The following is a 22,910-nucleotide window of genomic DNA, read 5'->3' as shown; positions in this document are numbered from 1 at the left end:
AATCTGATTGGCTGGGTTCAGGGTTGCCCCTAAATACTGAATTTAGGGGGGTGTTTAGGTCTGGGGGGCAGTAGCCAATGGCTACTGTCCTGGATGGTGGCTACTTTGCCTCCTCCCTGAGGAGATGGGGGCACATCCCTATTCCTATTGGGGGAATTCTCCAAAACCAAGATTGAGGATTTCTAAAGGCAGGGGGTCATCTCAGCTCAGGGCACCTTAGGGGCTGTCCTGACTGGTAAGTGACTCCTCCTTGTTTTTCTCATTATTTCCTCTGGACTTTTTGCCAAATGTGGGGGCAGTGTCCAGGGGGCAGGCATCTGCACTAGCTGGAGTGCTCTGGGGCATTGTAACATGAAGCCTGAGCCTTTGAGGCTCACTGCTAGGTGTTACAGTTCCTGCAGGGGGGAGGTGTTAAGCACCTCCCCCCAGTGCAGGCTTTGTCTCTGGCCTCATAGACCACAAAGGCTCTCACCCCAGTGGGTCAGAAACTCATCTCAGTGTCAGGCTGGCACATACCATTCAGTCCTGCACTGAAGAATTGGGTAAAATACAGGGGGCATCTTCTAAGATGCCTTCTGTGTGCATTGTGTAATACACTGGCATCAGTATGGGTTTATTATTCTGAGAAGTTTGATACCAGACTTCCCAGTATTCAGTGTAGCCATTATGGAGCTGTGGGGTTTGTTTTGACAAACTCCCAGACCATATACCTAATATGGCCACACTGTACTTACAATGTCTAAGAATAGACTTAGACACTGTAGGGGCATATTGCTTATGCAGTTATGCCCTCACCTGTGGTATATTGCACCCTACCTTAGGGCTGTAAAGCCTGCTAGAGGGGTGACTGCCCTATGTCACAGGCAGTATTTTGTGTGCATGGCATCCTGAGGGGGATGCCATGTCAACTTTGCCTTTTTCTCCCCACCAACACACACAGTCTGCAATGGCAGTGTGCATGTGTTAGGTGTGGAGTACCTTAGGTGGCACAACACATGCTGCAGCCCTTAGGGACCTTCCCTGGTCACAGGACCCTTGGTACCATTGGTACCTTTTACAAGGGACTTATCTGTGTCCTGGGATGCGCCAATTGAGGAACAATGGTACATTTTTTAAGTGAAAGAACACTGGTGCTTGGACCTGGTTAGCAGGGTCCCAGCACACTTCTCAGTCAAGTCAGCAATAATACCACGCAAAAAGTGGAGGGTAACTGCAACAGGGAGCCATTTTCCTACACTCTGTACTTTCTGCAAGGCTACAGTCAGATAAGATTGCCGACAAACATGGTATGCTGTGTCTTCAATATTCACAGAAAAACACGCATTCGTGTGCGGTGACTAATTCTTAGAATGTCAGCGTTTTTTTTTTAACGCCCCTGTTTCACAAACATGCCAGAGGAAGATTCCAGCCAGATGACCACGGCTGTATGCTGATTGCTTTGCTACAGCTGCTTGCTTAGATGGCCAAACCCCCGATCCACATGGGAACGGTGTCTTTCTTGACTACAGGCTTCTTCTTGAGGTATGAGGATTGATGTTCTCCCAGGGAAATACCTGAAGGGCAGATTAGGCTTTGTATGCTGTGCTCATACATAGGACGGCCGGAGAACTACAGATCTTTTTTTTGTGCCACTATGGTAATACTGTTATAATGTTTTACCCTTTTAGTCACATTCTTGCATATATTGTGTTTTATCATCCTAGTTATTGCTGTACATGCCATTTTATCTAAGATGCAGTTATTTCAATAAATGCTTATTGAATTATAATTTGCCTCTGATGTCTTTTCCTGTGTGAGACTGCTTGATAACTGAGAGAAAAGGATGAGATCTGATCACCACGATTCCCTGAGGAGTCTTTCTTGTCATGTGCCCGGTTGCCACAATCATCTTGGCCAGAAATGAGGCGCTGCTAGTTAGCCGGAAACCCAGGATTAGGCCGACAGGTGTCACCGGGTGTGGAATTGTGCTCAGTACCCACAATCCAGGTGATCCTACCGCCCAAATCCAGTAGGCTCATTAGCATAATGAGAACCTATGCGGCATGGCACCACCAGCATTTGGTCAGGCACTAATATTCGGATCCTCCCAAGTATCTCTGTCTCACTAAAGGCTAAAGATGCCTCAATACTGTATAGGGAGACGTCTGTGGTATTGAGGATTTCCTCCTTAGCTAAGTAGGTAGGACCTATCTTGAGCTGTAGGTTGTTAAAGCTTGAACCTTAAAAGGGCTAACCCCCCCAGTTAGTATCCTTATCTCTGAACATAAAATACCAGTAATATGGCGAACCCTCAACAGGTAGCAAGTGCAGTAAATATGACACCACCCCTTACTGCTCATTTATTGACAAATGGTCTAAAGGCCCACGGGGTCCAGTTACATTTGTTGTTGAGGCTCATGCAGCCTACAGAACAGAAGTGTTTTATTCTTGGGCCACCTTTCCAGCAGCAGATGGGAACACAGACATTTCATCACTACCCACCTGCAAATGCACCTGCACCATACAGAGCTTATGCATATTTAGAAATACCTTTATCTTATCAAGACCTTAATCATTGGCTTGATTGCGCCCTATCCCAGACAATACTACCTGTTAGGTTAGGTCCTTTGAGTGAAGATGGCCCGACCTGGCCTTTATTGATCACATATACACCTCATCCTGGTGAAGCAATGTTGGCAATAGCTGACGTCCACAACTTGTATATATAGATCACAACAATGTACAGATTGTAAGTACAATTTGTTATGCAAACATTAAATATAAACCCAGCACATGCTGCTCCAGCACAACCACAGGAAGTAATGCCAGACATTAATCCAGCTACTGTACATTTGATCATAGGTAAGGTACCAGCCAACCGGGAGGACATTCTGTTTTGTCTAGCTCAAAAAACAAATGCACTGGAAGCAGTTTTTCCCCATACGGGACCTCGGGATAAACATAGGATTCTTACAATGTGCTTGCCATTCGGGATGGTCCCCACAATTGATAACTGCAATACATAGGGAGCGGTATTTGCTGCACTCTATACTATCGCACACAGTACACCAACACTTGCCAATCTTCCGGAAGTGTTGAAACAAATTCAAGATGAATACGTGGCTGCACCGGCCCTGGATCTGGGGATGTAATTAATGGGCAATTTTGCCCCGGTGTCTTCAACTGCCGGCGGTATTTCTGTCTCCCTATTATGACTGTGAAAGTGTAGAGGACCCTGAGGGACAGGACCACCCTCAACCCAGCTGGACTCTACTGTGCCCACCGCGGGGACGTGTCCCCGATCCACATGCTATGGCTGCACCCCCCTTTTATTTCACATAGAATTAGTGGCAATTACAAAACAAAACCAACAAAATATAATGAGGAGAACCCATGCAGGTCCAACAGATGAACTGCATCTTGATCTATTAACAACATAAGAACATGGACAAAACTCAGCCTGATAGGAATGGGGAGCAACTGTTCCATACGGAGTGGGACTCAGGGGGTGAAAGCCAGGCAGCCAGCTCTGTGCACCCAACCCGTCGAATGTCAACCCAAGACCTGTCGCCTCCAGGCACCACCGCATTCTTCGGCGGGCAGCTCGAAGATTCAATACTATTCTCCGACGACCCACACAGAGCGGGCAAATTCCAAGCAGTTGGTTGACCGAGGGAACCTCCGAAACGTGCCCCCAACTCTAGAAGCATGACTCGGATATCATCCGCAGATCTCAGGGAGAGCAACGGTCCGCATGGGGAGCTTCCAGAATCGGAGCAGTCTCCTTGATCAATGTCTGTGACTTCGGGCTCTCGCAGGGCAGTGAATGGATTGGAAACAAACTGTGAAGTCTGAAGCAGCAAGCGAGAGCAGTCCGCTACCGCCTGGGCCGGTGAGGTCCACCGCTCATCAGAGTCCCCCGATCATGTTGGGTGAGCAAGCCCCTTGGCATGAAGCCAAGTCCAGACGTCCTCTGAGTAGGCGAAGATATGTACCTTGGGGCCATCTTGTATGCACATTTTTGCAGGGTACAGGAGGGCGTACTTTGTTGTACTCACGGAGGCGGTGCTTCACCTGGTAGAAGGAGCCGCGTTTCTTTTGGACTTCAGCGGTGAAGTCAGGGTATGCAGAGATGAGTGCATTTTCACATTTCTGCTGACCTTCTTTTCAGAAAAGCTGCAACACCAGGCCCCTGTAATTAAGCAAGCGGACAATCAGTGGGGGGGGGGGTGCTCCAGGCGGAGGGGGCCTGCCCGGCACCCGGTGTGGCGCTCCACCAAGAAAAAGTTCGGAATTTTGTCCTGCAGGATGGTATCAGATAGCCATTGCTCCAGGAATAGTTCTGCATTTGGGCCATCCGCCCGCTCTGGGAAGCCCACCAGGCGGATGTTGTTGCACCGCGATCTCCCTTCTGCGATCTCCGCTCTGTGTCTGTATGTCAACCTCCGTAGGCAAGCAAAGCATTTTTTCTTGAAGTTACTTCTGGCTGGGTGCCACTCAGCCACCACTTTCTCTGTCTCTGTGACTCTCTGAGACAGCGTGCGGTGGTCCGCTCGTATAAGGTTAACATCAAGTGTCATTGCATCGATCTTTGACTCCAAAGTGTTTTTGGTATCCAATATGGCCTGCAGCACCTTTTCAAACTGCGATGTGTGATGTGGCATCCGTTTGCTGTAGGGCCTGAGAGGTCACGTCTGGGATTGCAGGTGGGGCGTCTGGGGTAGTCATGGTCGCTGCTGGCGGCCGGGCAGGCCTCGGTTTGCCCATTCAAGCACAGGGGCACTTCCTGGATGGGTGGCACTACCATTAGCACTCCAGACAGCGTGGCGCGGGCCGTGCTCGCCTAGGGAGGTGGAAACAAGCAATCCACGGTGAACAACGGTTCTCGGTGGGGGCCCCCAGACCCTCGTTGGTCAGGGTCCGCACCCCACGTGGCGGTCAGCACACGCAGTGGTCCGTGGCACTCAATCCGCAGCGCAGTCTAATTTGCAGAGCTTCATAGGAGCATTACCTCAGCTCCTTTGAAGAGACATAAGGACAACGTAAGCTCGTAGTGTCCCCTAAGTTCGGCGCTGTCTAGGGACTTGAACCCGGGCCCAGGGGTCAGGCCATCCACCACACTTCCCAAGTCAGGCCCAGCAAAAGTTCTCAGCGGCCCCGAAACCACATTACCTTGCCGCCTCAGCGCTGCGGTGTCCCCAGGGTCCCCTTAAAGTGGGCGGCGATTGCCGTCAATCAACCAAACCAGGAGCAGCCAGCTCCACTCTTGCCGGGATCAGTGCCTTCCGCGGCCCGGTTAGCGCTGCTGAGGTACACCTCCGGCATCCCAGGTCTCAGGCCACCCAGGTGCGAGAACACACGCCCTTCCTGTCGCTGGCCGCGTCAGGCCCCAAGCCGGGCCCCCACTTCCAGGTGTTCACCACTATCGGGGCTATGTCCTGCCCCAGCAGCGTTTCTCATTGCATCCGTCCAAGGTGACTCGCCTTGTCTCCACAGGCCTCCCAGGCATGGTCCAGGCCGCGTCCCAGCAGCTGCACCACCACCATGCCAAAATCTGCTCCGCAGCTGCGTGGCTCTCCCTGCGGTGGCCCAAGGGCAACAGGGTTCACGGATATCGACCTGATGAAGCCAGTGATCGCCTGGATTCAGGAGTTACGAAGGCCGGGTGCGAAGCTCAATCGCCCTCTTGGCCCCACCCCCGAAAACAACACTTCTTATTGTGATTATTTCAGCTTGTCACATGTGAATTGCAGGTTGTGTTGGTTCAGCAGCCATGTAACAATTTTGTTTCCAGACAAACTGGTATTTCGAACAAAAGCTGCTTTTCTCCCTAAGGTTGTGTCACCCTTCTACATAGGGCACTCCAACATCCTACTGGCTTTGTTTGCCCCTTCTCATCCAACCAAGGAAGAACAACAACTTCACTGTCTCGATCCCAAGAGGGCACTTATCTTCTATACTGACAGCACCTGAGAACATCAGGTGGATGATTAGCTTTTTGTTAGCTTCTCTGGGACAAAAAATGGACATTGTAGGAAGCTGACTGTTTATATACTATATCAAAATGAGATATAGTGTGCATAGAGTCTAGGGGTTCCCCAAGAGGCTTGACAGATGCAATAATAGTTAATACTAATGCCCTGTTTGTGGTAGTGAGGTCAAGCAGATAGGCTTATCAGAGTGTAGTGTTAAGCATTTGTTGTACACACACAAGCAATAAGTGAAAACACACTCAATGACTTAACTCCAGGCCAATAGGTTTTTACATAGAAAAATATTCTTTTGTTAGTTTATTTTTAGAACCACCAGATTCATTTAGCAGGCAAGTACATTAAATGAAAGGTACTTTGCATAATAATACTTACGACTTTGAATAGATTCAATATTGTACACAGTTTTCTTTAAAATGGCATAGAAGCTATTTTAAAAGTGGACACTGCAATTTTCAACAGTTCCTGGGGGAGGTAAGTAAAGTACAGTTTCTGAGGTAAATACCACACTTACGGGTTCACTCTCCGAGGGATAGGTACCCCACCATTGGGGGTTCAAGGCAACCACAACCACAAGCACCCAGCACGAGCAGCACGGGCCGGTCAGGTGCAGAGGTCAACCAGGAGCCAAAATAACGTGGGCACCTATGGAGACGGGGGGTATTGCGGTTCCAGTCTGCTAGCAGGTAAGTACTCACTTTGTCGGAGGGCAAACCAGGGGTGTTTGGAGGAGTAATGGAGGGGCCCCAAGTAGGCACAAAAACCACACCTTCAGAGGCACGGGGACAGCTGGCTGCATTGTGCCAACAGGGCGTCGGGTTCTCGATAGAACTCTATGGAGGGACCAGGGGGCCACTTATGCACTGCAGGCAGGGCACAGGGGGGGCCTCTTGGGCAAGCCACTGACTGGGCAAGGGTGAGGGCCGCCTGTTGGTCGTTGTTGCACCAGTGGTCGGTTTCTCCCGCGCCTGGGAGCTGTGGGTGCAGTGCTTCTCCAGGCGTCGGATATCTTCATCCTGGGCAGTCGCCGTCAGGGCGGTCCTTGGGATTCCCTCTGTAGGTGTCGTCGTGGGGGTGCAGAGAAGTCAGCCCAGGGTGTACAAGTCGTCGGAGGCGCCTGGGGGTCCTCTCTGGATAGTTGGGTTTTCGGGCTTCAGGTGCAGAGTATTTGGACTCACACTTCTGGAGTGAGGTGAGAGTCCCTTTAAAGTTGGTTTCTTGATCTTCTTTTTGGACAGGTCCGCTATCAACTGGAGTTTCTTGGTCCTCGGTGATGCTGTCAGTCCCGTGGAGGTTTTTCATGGGTAGCTCGTCCTGCAGGAGTCGTTGCTTCTTTTCTTTCAGCTTTTTGAAGTAGGAGTTGGGCCGGTAGGGCTGGGCCGAGTCAGTTGGTGTCTCCTTCTCTTCTCTGTGGGGTTTTCAGCTCAGAAGTCCTTCTTTCTTAAAGTCATCAGGAATCTGATGATCTGGGTTCAGGGTCGTCCCTAATTACTAAATTTAGGGGTGTGTTAGGGTGAGGGTGGCTACACCCTCCTTGTGCGCACTCCCTCTGGGGAGGGGGGCACATCCCTGTCCCTGTTGGTCCTAATCCTCCAAAGCAAGATGGAGGATTTCTCAAGGTGGGGTCACTTCAGCTCTGGTCCCCTTAGGGGTGGACCTGGCTAGAGGGGTGACTCCTTGTTTTTCTCATTATCCCTCTGGACTTACCACCAAAAGTGGAAGTGGGGACTCGTCTAGGACGGCGGGGATCTCCACTAACTGGAGTGCCCTGGGGCACTGTAACACCAGGCTTGAGCCTGTGAGGCTCAGTGCCAGGTGTTACAGTTCCTGCAGGGGGGAGGTGTGAAGCACCTCCACCAAGGATAGGCTTTGTTTCTGACCACAGAGTGCACAAAGGCACTCACCCCATTTGGTCAGAAACTCTTCTGGAAGTGGCAGGCTGGCACAGACCGGTCAGCCTTGCACTAGCAGTCGGGCTAACATACAGGGGGCATCTCTAAGATGCCCTCTGTGTGCTTTTTCCAATGAATCCCACACTGGCATCGGTGTTGGTTTATTGTGCTGAGAAGTTTGATACCAAACTTCTCATTATTCAGTGTAGCCATTATGGAACTGTGGAGTTCATGTTTGACCATATACTCTTTATGGCTACCATGCACTTACAATGTCTAAGGATAGACTTAGACACTGTAGGGGCGTAGTGCTCTTGCAGCTGTGCCCTCACCTGTGGTATAGTGCACCCTGCCTTAGGGCTGTAAGGACTGCTAGAGGGGTGATTTACCTATGCCACAGGCAGTGGCATGTGGGCATAGCACTCTGAGGGGAATGCCATGTTGATTTTGTAATTTCTCCCCCCTAGCACGCACAAGCTGCGAAAGCAGTGTGCATGTACTAAGTGAGGGGTCCCTGAGGGTGGCATAATACATGCTTCAGCCCTTAGGGACCTTCCCTGGCCACAGGGCCTGTGGTACCTTTTGCAAGGGACTTAACTGTGTGCCAGGGCTGCGCCAGTTGTTGAAACAAAGGTACAGTTTTAGGGAAAGAACGCTGTTGCCTAGGCCTGGTTAGCAGGGTCCCAGCACACTTCCAATCAAAGCTGGCACCAACACTAGGCAAAAAGTGGGGGGTGACCATGCCAACAGTGGCATTTCCCTACAGGCGTGCAGTACAAAAGAGGATCATCTCCTAATGGATTGTCTTCCGCATCAAGATCTATTTTGAACTGGCCAAGAGGCAGCCTCTGGAAGGTTAACATGCTCATTCCACCAGAGCGAAGCCTGTGACCACTGCACTGGGGCGCTGGGTGCCAGTCTTGGACATCAGCCAGGCTGCAGTGTGAGCATCAGTTCACCCGTTCACAAAGCACTGCTGCTTGGATAGCCAGGTCTGGCGAGAAGGGCATTTTGCTTGGTCTGTTTTGCAGGATTTCCTGTTCCGAGTCATTCCACAGACCCACCACCTTGGGAGGTACTGCTTTGGTATCGGAGGTGGTAGATTTGTAGGGGGGGCCATTGGTAAATCGGGGGTGAGTTTGTCCCTGTGCTGAGCAGCACTAAGCCACCTAGTGATGCGCAAGAGAATTCTTGAGAAAATTCTCTGAATCTAGTCTGGTGCCTGGAGGTATTCAGAAGGTGAGGAATCTGCAGTTAGAAAGAGTGTCCACCAGAAAGAACAGTACTGAAGATAATTAACTTGTTCTTTCGGGACAACTGGTGCTGAGGACTTAGGCAGCCTTCATGCTGGAAGTCGTGACTCCTTTCTATGTTGGGCAATTCAGCAGTCTTTGCCTGGTGTCACCCCTTGAAATAGGAGGAGAGACCCCATTGGTTGGACCCTAAAAGAACTGTAATCTTTTACATTGATCAGTCCAAGGACCATCAGGTGGACAATCAGCTTTTTGTGGGATTTTCTGGGATGAAGACAGGAAAGGTTATGCAGAAAAGGACTTTCTTGAGTTAGATAGTCCACTGCAATACGATCTGGTACGCATTGGCTAAGAGTCAGTCTCCAGTAGGTCTGGGAGCTCATTCCACTAGGCCTTCTACCACTGCGTTGATGCACTGAGTTCCTGTCCTTTACGTCTGCCAGGCTGGGACATGGGTGTTGGTGCACATGCTCACAAAGTGCTTCTCCCTGGGCTGCCAGGACATTTTATCTGCTTGGTCCTTCAAGACTTTTCGGTCCAAGTTTGCACCACAGACTGTACACCTTGGGAGGTACTACTTTCCTGTCTGTTGTAAAGGTGAGGACTCTGTAGTTAGGAGTATCCCTTTAAGGAACAAGTTGCTTACATTCAAGAAGGGTTTTCCTAGTAACACTCATCGAATCCCAGATTCAACCTTTTACAAATTTCCCAAATTAGAGATCTGCACACTGGTACCAATATTTGTTGTGTGTTCCACATCCGAGGGGCACAGAGGGAGTGAAGCAGCAATATACTGATGTGGGTGCACAGGGTCCCTGCTTCTATGCAGCTGTGGTCCCATCAGTTCAGAGGCAAAGCTAAGCCACAGCATGCTGGAGCACTCCTATGAAAAGTTTCTGGATCCAGTCTGGTGCCTATGGAATATTCTGAACACGAGAAATCTGTGGTTCTAGTATCCTCCAGAAACAGCTTTACCAAAGGTAAGCAACTTGTTTTTCACTCCCTTAGGCATATGTGGCACACCCTATTTTGTGACAGCTAACAATTGGTACCAGGTAACAGCATGTGGTTGTACCACTAGTAAACTATTTTTTTTCTTGTCATATTGCAGTCCCAACATTTGTCTGTTTCCTGAAGGAAGTGGAGTCTGCCTATGAGGTCCATGACTATATCCGTGCTTACCTCGGTGACACTCCAGAAGCGAAGGAATTTGGCAAGCAGTTTATTGAGCGTCGTGCCAAACAGAAAGTGAATCAACAGCGGCAACAACCACAGCAGAAGCAGGTAACAAGGCACAATAGAGAGGGGCAGAAAGCTGGGTAGTGTTTAACAGGCCAGAGAAATTCATCTAAGTCCAGTCTTCCATTCTGTGCATTTGCATCAGTAGTTTTATGAACAGGTCTACATTGATATTGGGTTGTGCTGTGCTTAAAATTCAGGCATTTTTTATTTTTATAAGTAGTTTTATTGATTTTTAAAATAATCAATGTAACACAATAATACAAAGAAGTGCACCAGTACCCCAGGACTCTTTCTATTGCAGGTCAATAGGTCTTGGAGAGAGCAAGTGGAAATTCTGGCATATTTACTAGTAGTAATGCAAATGTGTAACAGAAAGTTCACCTTATGACCCTTCTAAGTATTCAGTTATTTAAATGCAGTGATGCTTAGCCTCCCGTGCCTCTCCAGATCTGTAGCATGTCCTAAATGCAGGTCAGAGATCTGTAAGTATTTTCTAAAGGATATAATTGATTTGCAAATGAAGCCTGGTATCATGTGCAACCCCATTAAACCTTCTTGCCATACCTCATGGAGCTGCCAGCTTTTTACCTTTGTCTTTTGACTGATGCTAGTAAGATGTTTTGTTTGCCTCTGGTGTTTATATATGTTATACTCGTCTCTCCGGCATCCATTGTGAGGGAGCAGCCGTATGCTTCTCTGCGTCTCTCCCATGTCAGCCTCTGACCTCATGCCTGTATTTTTTTGCTAACGTTCCAGGTTCTCAGTTTGGTTGTTGTGTCCTGTGTGCATATTATTTTGCTGAAGTGGTAAGAAGTTGTGCATATTTTCTGCTTCTGTAGCCTTTCTGAGCATGCACAGAAGACTCCCCTGTGTTCTGTCCCCAAGCCCTTGGTGCCACCATAGGTCTTGTTCTGGGCTTCAGGTGGAGCTGCTCAAACTGCCTTACCCTGGCCTTTTTCTAAACAAGAAATCCTCTTCCCAAAGGCATCCAAACAGGTGCATACAGATTCTCTGACTTAAAGTATTTCTACTGCCTTCACCATGTGCTATGTATTATGCTAGCCTCTTTTTCCTAGTTAAACGCTCACTGGGAAAGAGGCCATCATTATTTTAAATAGGAGTTTAGCTGGAGGAGGGCTAAGCTGCTTAATTCTGAGCATTCTGGAAGTAGCTCTTTGCAGTAGCCTTTCTTCTGACTTATGTGCTGTACTGCACTGTATACTCACCTGCACCTTTACAAATGTTTGCATATCAAAGTACTTTAAGCAGCTTCTCTGTGTCTAAGATTCTGCATATAACACTGTTAAACACTGTGGGTGTGCTGATCCTATTCAGATCAGGCAACAAATAGTTGTTTTAGGCACACAAGGTGTCTTTGTGCATTTGTTCCTTTTTTCTAAGGCCTAACTACCTCAGCTTTTTTACTCAAACACCATGGTAGCTCCCTTTAAGATGTACCTTCTTTTGAAGGGGTTATGTAATCAGAGGAATAGTCTGACATTTGTCCTCCTCCATCCTGATTCTCATTCCATCAAGAAATCTAAAATTTTCATGGAGATGCTATGCAGGAGGCTAAGGAACATGGAGTAAGCTTTGGGTTAGTGTTGCAGAAGTATGACTGGTGCCTTTGGGCGTGAGCCAGGATCAGCAGAGTACCAGGACAAAGCATTCTCCCCATATACTTTCAAGGTGACTAGGTCTGGGATGACCTTGTGGATTCCAGATGTTCCATCACATCTCTGCCATTCCTGGTTGAAATTGGAACACTGAACTTTGAAGGAATCGTAGGTGAACCCTTTCAACATTAACGTATTGTTTACCATCAAGATCCTCTGCATATTGTGAACTGTTCTCCTACAGCATCCTTGACATACTCTGACATTTATTGTCAAGTACTGGAAGAGAATCAGGGCAATCCATTCTTCAGCATGGTATGTAGAGCCTAAGGTACATCAGCACATCCCAGTTACCAGAAATGACCCAGTGATTGCATAGCAGCCAGAGGATTCTTCCACCCAGAATGTAGTGCAACATCAAGCTGATGCTGTATTTCTTCAGCTGATGTTCCCTGCTCTGCCTTCTCCCACTATAGGCAAGAGAGCGCAGCCATAGTGTTCAAACAAAAGGCACGGAAATACTTTTACAAAAGGACCACCTATGAAGAAGCAAAGGTCAGTGTTTTGTGAACTCTGGGATCACACTAACTATGGCTGCATCTTCTCTGAAGATTAGCTCAGAAGTGTTCTGTCACATGAAGCAACAGACCCTCATTCCCCAAGACTTGTGCTGAGCACAGGGTCTAGGAAGAGCAGAGACTGGGCAGTTTCACCCTCATTGGAAATATTTGCCTAAGAAACAACCCCAAACTCTGAACTTGATGCTAGGGCACACAGGGATTTGCAGGGGCATTGAAGAACTTAACTAATAAGCATTGCCTCTGGAAAAAAAATAAGAAAGAAGGTAACCTTCGAGACATGCTCACCAGGTCCACAAAGCCCAAACACCAGCCTCTTAGAGATCAGAGGATGACACTATCCAAACTGGGAACACCATCTAATACAGGCTACTCCAGCGAGTAGATTGTGAGTTACCAGTAGCTCTCCAGGTACCTCGAGTCACTCTTTGTGCAGTTCAGCCTACTAAATTAGATGCTCTTACTTGATTGAATTAATGGATGTATTCCAAACTTGAGATTGTGTATTTGGGATGGAAAATGTGTATTTTCAGAACTTATTGGCTGTTACGAGAAAAATGCTCAATTTTCGAAACACATTTAAAACCAATATTTTGCATATGATGGGCCACTATGTAATCTTGTTTGGTGTGTTCACTATTACAATACTTACATTAGTAGTTTGTGATGGTTTTCATTGAACATAAGTATCTCTTGTTACAGAAAAGGTTGGAAACCCCTGATCTAATAAGCTGTTGAAAAAAGATGCACCCTTAACTAGAGCACTAATGGAGATTTTCTTACAAACTTTACAATCAGACTTAATTTTAAAACAATCTTGCCATGTAACATTTGATGTGAAACAAGACTTAAACAAAATTGGGAACACTGTGTTCACCCTTATAGACACCAGCAGACGTGATGAGAAGTTAGAAATGTTACACCAGGAAATGCTGGTGCTGAAAGATTAACATCTAGACTTTCAGACACCCACTGAAGACTTAAAAAAAAACATAATCACAGACAAAACATATGCATTTGTAGGGTTCCACCAAAAACAGAAAGGTCTGGTATAGAGAACTGTCCGGAAACAATTTTAATATATCCTTACTGAAGGTGATAATAGACCAAACTTCAACTCAACATAACACCTAGGACCAAGTGGACCGGCAACAGAGGAAACCGGAACTTGTGTACACAAATTCAAAGTGAAGGAGGATATCCTGAGATCTGTTAGAGACGAAGTCATGGTGATCTTTAAAGGATGTGCCATTTTACTATGTCCAGGTTGCTCCATGATCAAGCTTCAGAAGTGAAAGGGGTGTAGATATGTTTTTTCTGAAGGGGAAACACACCCGATATGGCCTGGGGACAACCTTTCTATCTGATCTTCCAGGGGAGCAAGCCACTCCATCAGTGCCACACTGAAAAAGGCCAGTCACATTCTGGAACACACCTACACCAAAACACAGCACTACACATCTCATAAGTACAAAAATAGTTTGTGACTGGCTTGGGAGGGGTATCCTCCCCCAGGCACTGGTTTTGCATTGAAGGGCACATTTGATGCCCTCCGTGCATAAACCAGTCCATACCAAGGGATCCCCATGGGCTGCAGCATGTATTATGCCACCCATGAAGGAGCCCATGCAAAGTGTATCTGCAGGCCTGCCCTTGTAGCCTGTGTGAAAGGGTGAAAACACCAGGTCACTGTAAGTCACCCATGTGGCAGGCCCTCCAAGCCCAGAGGGCAGGGTGCAATTACCTGTGTGTGAGGGTACCCCTTCACCAGCAGAGGTGCCCCCACGAACTCAGTTCCATTTTCCTGTACTTCATGAGTGCGGGTGCCATTTTATGTGTGTACCTGACATAGGTCACTACCTATGTCCAGCTACAGAATGATATCTCTGATCCTATGCATTTTTGGCATCAAACATGTCAGAATCATACTGTTGCCAGTATAGGAAGTACGATTCCAATATACTCTGGGGGCTCCTTGGATTGCTCCTATCAGCCTTCTGGGGTTTTGCGGGCAGCCCAAGCTACTGCCACCCCTCATACAGATTTCTGCCCTCCTGCTGCTTGAACAGCTCAAGCCCAGGAAGGCAGAACACAGCATTTCCTTTGGGAGGGGGGGGGTAACACCTTCTCCCTTTGGAAAGAGGTGTTACATTGGTAACCTCCCCAAGCCGCTGGTATGCTTCTAAGGGCACATTTGGTGCCCTCCGTGCATAAACCCCAGTCCCTGCTCTGGCGCAAAACTGGACAATGGAAAGGGGAGTGACCGCTTCCGGTCCATCACCACCCCAGGTGTGCTCGGAGCTCCTCCAGAGGGTCTCTGGGTTCTGCCATCTTGTTTCCAAGGTTGGCAGGGAACTCTGGGAGCATCTGAGTGTCCAAGCCAGGCAGGTGATGTCAGAGCCCCCACCTGATAGGTGACCAATCCCCCTTTCAGGGCTGTGTAGGTTCTCTCTCTTGGGTGGGACCTCAGATCCTTCTTGCAAGATTCCAGAAGGGCTCCTCTGCAACCTCTGCTTCAACTTCTGACCTCCAGAACTGCGACTGGAACCTCTAGGACTTGACAAGCTGCCTCCGAGAACAAAGGACTCTTCAGCAACATTGTTTCCAGGGCTCCTGCCAGCTTTGCAACATTTCCCTCGCAGGGCATCCTCAGAAGACTGCAACTTTTCAGCGTGCACAAGAAGAAGAAGGAATCTCCCTTGGAGTGAAGGAGTCACTTCCCTGCAACCGCAGGCATCTACAACAAGCAACGACTGGTTGCGTGGATACCCTCTCCTGCTGAGCTGCGTGGATTCTGCATCATGGGTGGTGGTCCAGAGTAGTCCTCTTGGTCCTCTCTGCCAGCTGTGCAACTTTTGGTGGAGGTTAACCATTGCCTTCCCATGCAGGACGGTACCCCCGTGCACCACATCTCTTGCAGCTGCCAAGAGATGTGGTGTGGTGTGAAGCTCCTCTAAGTGATCTTCAGGCAACACGTAGCTCCAGCCCCCAGCACTCCATCTTACAAAGGCTTGTTGGTGGAATTCCTGCACCGACACCCATCTGCAATCTTCCTTCCAGCGTGGGACTTCATTTGCATCCTTCAGGAACTCTTTTCTGGCTCCAGGGCTGCATTGCTGACCTGTTCTTCATCACCGTCAACCAACTCCTGCATTCACAGCTGGGTGGGTAACAGTGTTACCGTCCGCTGGCCCAGCGGAAAAGTCACATCAACATTGCTGCCGGCTCGTAATAGAGCTGGCGGCAATGCTGATGTGCAGCGGGTGCAGTAGCAATGCGCAACGGGGCTATGCCTGGGGGCCCCTGCACTGCCCATGCAAAGTGCACCCCAAGCCTCCTTACCGTCAGCCTTTCCATGGCGGTCTTTACCGCTGTGGCCAGGCTGGTGATTGGGGACTCATAATCGGTGCTTGCACCGCTGCCCTGGTGATTATGACCGCCAGGAGAAAGCCTGGCGGTATAGTGGAGGAGCCGGCGGTATGGCCATGGCTATTGCGCCACGGTCATAATAGCTGGCAGAACACCGCCAGCCTGTTGGCGGTGTTATGGCCAGCTTACCGCCAGCCGCCACAGTCGTAATGAGGCCCATAGTCTCTAGGGTTTGGGCAAGGGAGGGGTCTAGGTATAGCCATTCCTCCCGACTTCTGTAAGAGAGACTAGAAGATAGGGAGGTTAGGCACACCTTACACCACTCTAACATGTCTTCAGTACCTAGCACATCTCAGAACATGGGTTCTCACTATGAGTGAGGACCTTACCTTTCAGGAACTGAGGGAAGTGTGGAAGAGTAGGAAACTGAAGACAGGGAGGAACCCTAATAAGAGTCTGCTCCTAGGACTTCTTCAGGATAACCAGGAGAAAGCTGGTAGTCAGGAGGAGAGGGAGGAGGAGGTAAATTTAACTCCCCAGTGCTACAAAGAGAAGATCTGGAAGCTGAGGAGGGTCCCTCAGAGGATCACAGGGTCCCAGTAAGCCCCCTAGTGTAGCTGGGAGCTCTACAGGTAGTACTAAAGGTGGCCATGTTAGTAGGCCCCCCTTTGTTGCCTGGGGACTAATTCAGACGGTTACTAAGCCTAGGGACAGGGCCTCATCCTGCTACTCATGTCACCTGTGTGTCTAAGGGGACAAACTGCTCAACTCCAGAAGATGACTCCTTAGATAGGGAGCTTAGGAAACTAAGGCTGAGGAGGCCAAGCTGAGGGTGCAGCAGGAACAGCTAGCCCTAGACATAGAGGCCTTTGAGAGAGATTGTGAGAGAGATTGGGAGTGAGATTAGCACCCCATGGTGGCATCAGCTTTGGTTTCAGGGAACCTACGGTCAGGGAAGACTTTTTATTCTTGAAACCTTATCAAGGTTGTTCCCCTCTATAGGGTGGGGGAGGGGGGTGACATCTAAAAGTGGTTTTCTGCTCTGGAAAGGGTCTGCAAAGTTCGGAGGGTCCCCCAGAGACAGTGGGCTGCCATCCTTTGGCTCTCCTTCTCTGACAAAGGTAGGGATAGGCTTCTTACTGTCAGAGAGGAGGATGCTGAAAATTACACAATTTTAAAGTCTTCTCGGTTAGATGGATTTGGTCTTACCACTGAACAGTACAGAACTAAGTTCAGGGAGACCTGGAAAGAGTCCTCCATTGGTTTGATTTTGTAGACTGCTCTGTGAAGGCCGTGGAGTGCTGGTTGCATGGTAGCAAAGTCAGTGATTATGAGGGCTTGTACAATCTGATTTTAAGAGAGCATATACTGAACAATTGTGTGTCTGATTTGGTGCACCAGTATTTAGTAGACTCAGATATGACCTCTACCCAAGAATTGAGAAAGAAGGCAGACAAGTAGGTCAGAGACAAGGGTGAGCAGAGAAAAACTCACACTGGGGGTGACGAGGACAAGAAAAAGGAAGCAGGTAAGTCTCAGGACAAGGGTGGGGACAAAAACAAACCTAAAGAGCCTTCATCAGGCCCACAACATTCCTCTCAGGGTGAGTCCAAGTCCTCTTCCCATAACAAAAAGCCTTGCTGCTATGTCTGTAGGAACAAGGGCCACATGCCAGGAGACAGCTTCTGCCCTACGAAAAGCACCAAACTACCCACCACTACAGCCCCCACTTCTACCACTAGTGCCCCTAGTAATGACAGTAGTGGTAGGTCAGGCAGTAATAGTAATAGTAATTCAAAGGGTGTAGCTGGGCTCACTTTAAGAAGTGTGGTGGAGGGTGTCTTAGTTAGGGAAACTACTGAGGCTATTTTAAGTCTCAGATGGGGGCATTGGAATCTCCCTCCCTCATAGGGTGTTACCTCCCTCTCCCAAAGGAAATCCTTTGTTCTACCTTCCTGGGATTGATCAAATTAAGCAGCAGGAGGGCAGAAACCTGTCTGTGGGGTTGCAGCAGCTGGGCTGCCTGTGAAACCCTGTAAGACTGGTGGTAGCCATGCTGGGGGTCATCTAAGGAGCCTCCCCAGAGTGCATGGAATCATACTTCTAATACTTGCAATAGTATTGGGGTATGATTGCGACATGTTTGATACCAAACATGCCCAGGTTCGGAGTAACCATTATGTCGCTGACCTATGTCCAGTACATAAATAAAATGGCATACATATAAAATGCATTGGCAGGCCTGCTGACCTCTTTGCATGGACTCCCTATGGGTGGCAGAATAACTGCTGCAGCCCATGGGGATCTGCTGGAACCCCATTGCCCTTGGTACCTAGGTACCATATACTAGGGACTTAGATGGGGGGACCAGTATGCCAATTGTGGGGATAAAAAGTTACCAGCAACCAGATTTAGAGGACAGACCACAATCACTGGGGTCCTGATTAGCAGGATCCCAGTGAACACAGTCAAAAACACTGACAAACAGGCCAAAAGTGGGGGTAACCAAGCTAGAAAGAGCCTACTTTCCTACACCCGATCTGCCTGCCCACAGACGTCACCTAAGATTTGTGGTAGGCCACAATCAATTTCCCGCTCTCCCCTTTGGCCTTACCAGCGCCCCTCGGGGGTTCACGAAAGTGATGGCGGTGGTTGCAGCTCATCTGTGCAGGATGGGGGGGTTTCAGTCTTCTACCTCGACGACTGGCTGTTGAAGGCGGACTCCCACCAGAAAGTAATCTACCACCTTCAGACTTCGCCAAACCTCCTGCACACGCTGGGGTTCACTATAAATGTGCCGAAGTCACACCTGACTCCCTCTCAGATGCTCCATTTCATCGGATGTGTTCTGGACACAGTGCAGTTTCGAGCCTTTCCTCTAAAAGGCGAGTCCAGGATATTCAAGCTATGATTCCGATCTTTCAGCCTCGCGCTTGGGTTTTGGTGAGACTGACTCTGAGGCTGCTGTGCGTCATGACCTCCTGCATCCTGCTAGTGACACATGCCAGATGGCCTATGCAGGCTCTGCAATGGGATTTGAAGTTCTAGTGGATGCAGCATCAGGCAAATCTCTCGGACATGGTCCAGATCTTGGAGGGAACTGCGAAAGACCTGCAGGGGTGGCTTTTGAATCCGCATTGGGACAACGGCAGATCCCTCTCCCTTCCCCAACCAGATCTATCCATATTGAGGGACGCTTCATTTCTGGGATGGGACGGCCACATGGGAGGCTCCTAGTCTCCAGTGGAGTTAGGGCTCCATATCGATCTTCTGGAGCTCTGGACCATTAGGCTTGCGTTGAAAGCATTTCTTCCCTCTCTCAAACGGAAAGTAGTGCAAGTGTTCACAAACAACATTACCGGCATATGGTACTGCAAGAAACAGGGCGGAGTAGGGTCCTGGACCCTTTGTCAGGAGGTGCTACACCTCTGGACATGGCAGATCTGTTTGCCTCCTCAGAGAATGCTCCATGTCAGCTGTTTTGCGTGCTGGAGTTTCCAAAGCGACACTCACTCGGAGACACTTTACGTCTCGAGTGGAACTCTGGCCTCCTTTCCGCCTATACCACTTCTGTCCCGAGTTCTCAAGAAGATCAGGATCAACCGGTCCCAAGTCATCTTGGTGGCTCCGGACTGGGCAAGGAGAGTATGGTATCCAGAGCTATTGAGCATGGCCATCGATCCTCCACTCAAACTGCCCCTTCGGGAGGATCTTGCAGCAGCATGGGACTGTTCTCCACCCAAACCTGTCCAGTCTCCGCCTTCATGAGTGGACATTGAGTGGCAGAAGTTGACCTCTTTTGACCTTCCACCCGAAGTCTGTGATGTTATCTTGGCAGCCAGGTATCCCTCCACCAAAACGGTATACGCCTGTCGTTGACATAAATTTGTGGCATGGTGTTCCAACAAATCTGTTGAAATCTGTTGATTCCCTCTCTGCGCCTATTTCTGAGATTTTGTTCATTCTCTCTTTAGCCCAGTAGGGCTCTGCTTTGGGCACCCTTAAAGGTTATTTATCGGCTATTTCAGCCTTTCTTAGGTTGCCTGATTAGCCTTCACTCTAAGGGGGTTATTACAACTTTGGAGGAGGTGTTAATCTATCCCAAAAGTGACGGTAAAGTGACGGATATATCACCAGCCTTATTACAATTCTAATTATATCCTATGGAACTCGTAATACGGCTGGTGGTATATCCGTCACTTTATCGTCACTTTTGGGACGGATTAACACATCCTCCAAAGTTGTAATAACCCCCTAAGTCTCCTGTTAGTCAATTCCTTAAGGGTCACACCCATTTGTTTCCTCCCTCTCCGTTTATCATGCCTCAGTGGGACCTCAATCTGTCCTGTCCTTACTTACTTAATGTGTACTCCCTTTTTGGCCAATGCATAATTGTCCCTTACAGCTCCTTACTTTCAAAACTCTTTTTCCAGTTGCCATCACTTCTGATCGCAGAGTGAGTGAGCTTCAGGCTCTATCGTCTAAGCCCCCATTTTTGTCTGTGTACCCTGACAAAGTGGTGTTACGCACTACGGCTTCCTTTCTTCCCAAAGTAGTTACTCCTTTTTATGTAGGCCAGTCCATCACTTTGCCTACTTTTTACGCACCTCCACATCCTTCTCCTAAAGAGGAGAGACTCCACTGCCTGGATCCAAAAAGTGCGTTGGCATTCTATCTCAATCGTACTAAAGATTTCCGGGAAGACGATCAACTCTTTGTTGGATATTTAGGTGTGAAGAAAGGGAAGGCGGTGCAAAAACGTATCATCTCACAATGGGTACTTCTTTGCATCAAAATGTGCTACGCTTTGACCAAGAAGCAAACCCTGGAGGGCTTGCGCGCACATTCCACCAGAGCAACTGCTGCTTCCCACAGCGTTATCCTGCAGAGTTCCTGTCATGGATAACTGCCATGCAGCAACGTGGGCATCCCTGCACACGTTTACTAAACATTACTGCCCGGACAGTCAGGTCTGTAGGACGGCTACTTTGGTCGTTCGGTCCTGCAGGACTTTCTAGTATGATCTTGGTTCGCAGCCCACCTCAGAGGGTGGCATTGCTTGGGTATCTAGTCTAAGGTTAGAAATCTGCAACTAGAAGTCTCTGTCAGATGTTCACGTTACTTAACTTTGGTAAAAATATATCTGGTAGAGACACATTGTTGTTGCAGATTCCTTACCGACCCACCCATCATCCCCACTTGCAAACTGATTTGTAGGGACAGGCTTCCCCATTCAGGGCCTTAGCTCTGGCGCACCAATTTCAGTGTTCTTTGCGGTTCTCCGCTTTGGCGTGGAAAGTCGTGAAAAGAAACTGATGTCACTGCGCTGAGACGGCATCTATGTACTACTCCTGACGATCCACAGCAACTACAGCACCCGCGTAGTCAACCAACGCCAACTACTGACGTGCAAGGGTATTGCTTTAAAGAAAAAATCTCAGAATCCAGTCTGACACCTGGGGGGGAAATTCTACAGTAAGGAATCTGAAACTAGAATTTGTCTCTACCAGATATATTGTTACCGAAGGTAAGTAACTTGTATGACAAACTGTAGGAAGTTGGCTCTATATATACTATCTCAAATTGAGAGATAGTGTGCACGGAGTCCAAGGGTTCCCTTTAGAGGTTGATAGTGGCAAAATTAGATAATACTAATGCTCTATTTTGTGGTAGTGTGGTCGAGCAGTAGGCTTATCAGAGGGTAGTGTTAAGCATTTGTTGTACTCTGAGGCAATAAATGAGGAACAAAGACTTAACTCCAGGCCAATAGTTGTTATATAGAAAAATATATTTTCTTAATTTATTTTAGAACCACAAGATTCAAGATTTGAAGTAAATACATAGAATGCAAGGTACTCCACACAGGTAAGTAAGGAACTTTGAAATAAAGCAGTAGTACACACAGTATGGGTTAAAATGGCAATAAGCTATTTTAAAAGTGAACACAGTGCGACAACAGTTCCTGGGGGAAATAAGTATGGTTACGTTTCTGAGGTAAGTAAAGCACTTACAAGTTCAGTCTCCTGGGCATAGGGAGCCCACCGTTGGGGATTCAAGGCAACCCCAAAGTCACCACACCAGCAACACAGGGCCAGTCAGGTGCAGAGGTCAAAGGAGGGCCCAAAACACATAGGTGCCTACGGAGAACAGGGGCCCTCCTGTTCCGGTCTGTTGGCAGGTAAGTACCCACGTCCTAGGGGAGCAGACCAGGGTGGTTTTGTAGAGCACAGGGGGGACACAAACAGGCACACAAAACACACCCGCAGCGACACAGGTGCAGTGTGCAAAGTAGGCGTCGGGTTTGCTATAGAAAGCAATGGAGGGACCCAGGGTTCACTTAGGGGATGTAGGCAGGGCACAGGGGGGCTTCTCGCACCAGCCACTGACTTGGCTAGGAAGATGGCCGCCTGCTGGTCACTCCAGCACTGGAGGTTGGTTCCTCTGGGTCCTGGGGGCTGCGGGTCCAGGCGTCAGGTTACTTGTTACCAGGCAGTCACGGTCAAGGGGAGCCTCTGGATCGTCTCTGCAGGCGTTGCTGTGGCGGTGCAGGGGGTTTGTCTCAGGTTACTCACGAAGTCGCCGTCGCCTTGGAGTCCTCTCTGCAGTGTTGGTTTTCTGGAGCTCAAGCCGGGGACGTTGGGTGCAGTGTGTGAAGTTTCACGCTTCCGGCGGGAAGAGTGAGTTTTTTAAAAGTTGCTTCTTTGTGGCAAAGATGTTGCTGTTGGCGAACAGTGCCCCTGTTCTCTGGAGTTCCTTGGTTCTTCGGGTTCAGGGCAGTCCTCAGAGGTCCCTGGTCCCTGTCAGATGCATCACTGTGCAGGTTCTTTGAGTCTGGAGACAGGCCGGTAGGGCTGAGGCCAAGTCAGTTGTCGTCTCCATCGTCTCTGCATGGCTTTCAGGTCAGCAGTCCTCCTTGTTGTAGGTTGCTGGAATCTGATTTCCTGTGTTCAGTGTCTCCCCTAAATACTGAGTTTAGGGGTATGTTTAGGTC

The 22,910-nt window shown here is 48.8% G+C and overlaps 1 protein-coding gene across 3 annotated transcripts in view; it reads left to right on the top strand.

Annotated features, from left to right (window-relative positions):
• The window catches only part of GIGYF2 (GRB10 interacting GYF protein 2), a 1,376,329-nt gene that overhangs the window by 1,278,840 nt on the left and 74,579 nt on the right, over window positions 1-22,910 (top strand). For all 3 annotated transcript variants that reach the window (XM_069213782.1, XM_069213784.1, XM_069213783.1), the window contains one exon: window positions 10,226-10,398. In XM_069213782.1, coding sequence (XP_069069883.1) covers window positions 10,226-10,398 — 173 coding nt within the window. The remainder of the gene's footprint in view (window positions 1-10,225; window positions 10,399-22,910) is intronic.

Source organism: Pleurodeles waltl, chromosome 11 (genome assembly GCF_031143425.1).
Source record: "Pleurodeles waltl isolate 20211129_DDA chromosome 11, aPleWal1.hap1.20221129, whole genome shotgun sequence".
In the NCBI taxonomy this organism is placed as follows: Eukaryota; Metazoa; Chordata; class Amphibia; order Caudata; family Salamandridae; genus Pleurodeles; species Pleurodeles waltl.
The sequence above is the reverse complement of the archived record's forward strand: the minus strand, read 5'-3'. Positions and strand labels throughout refer to the sequence as shown.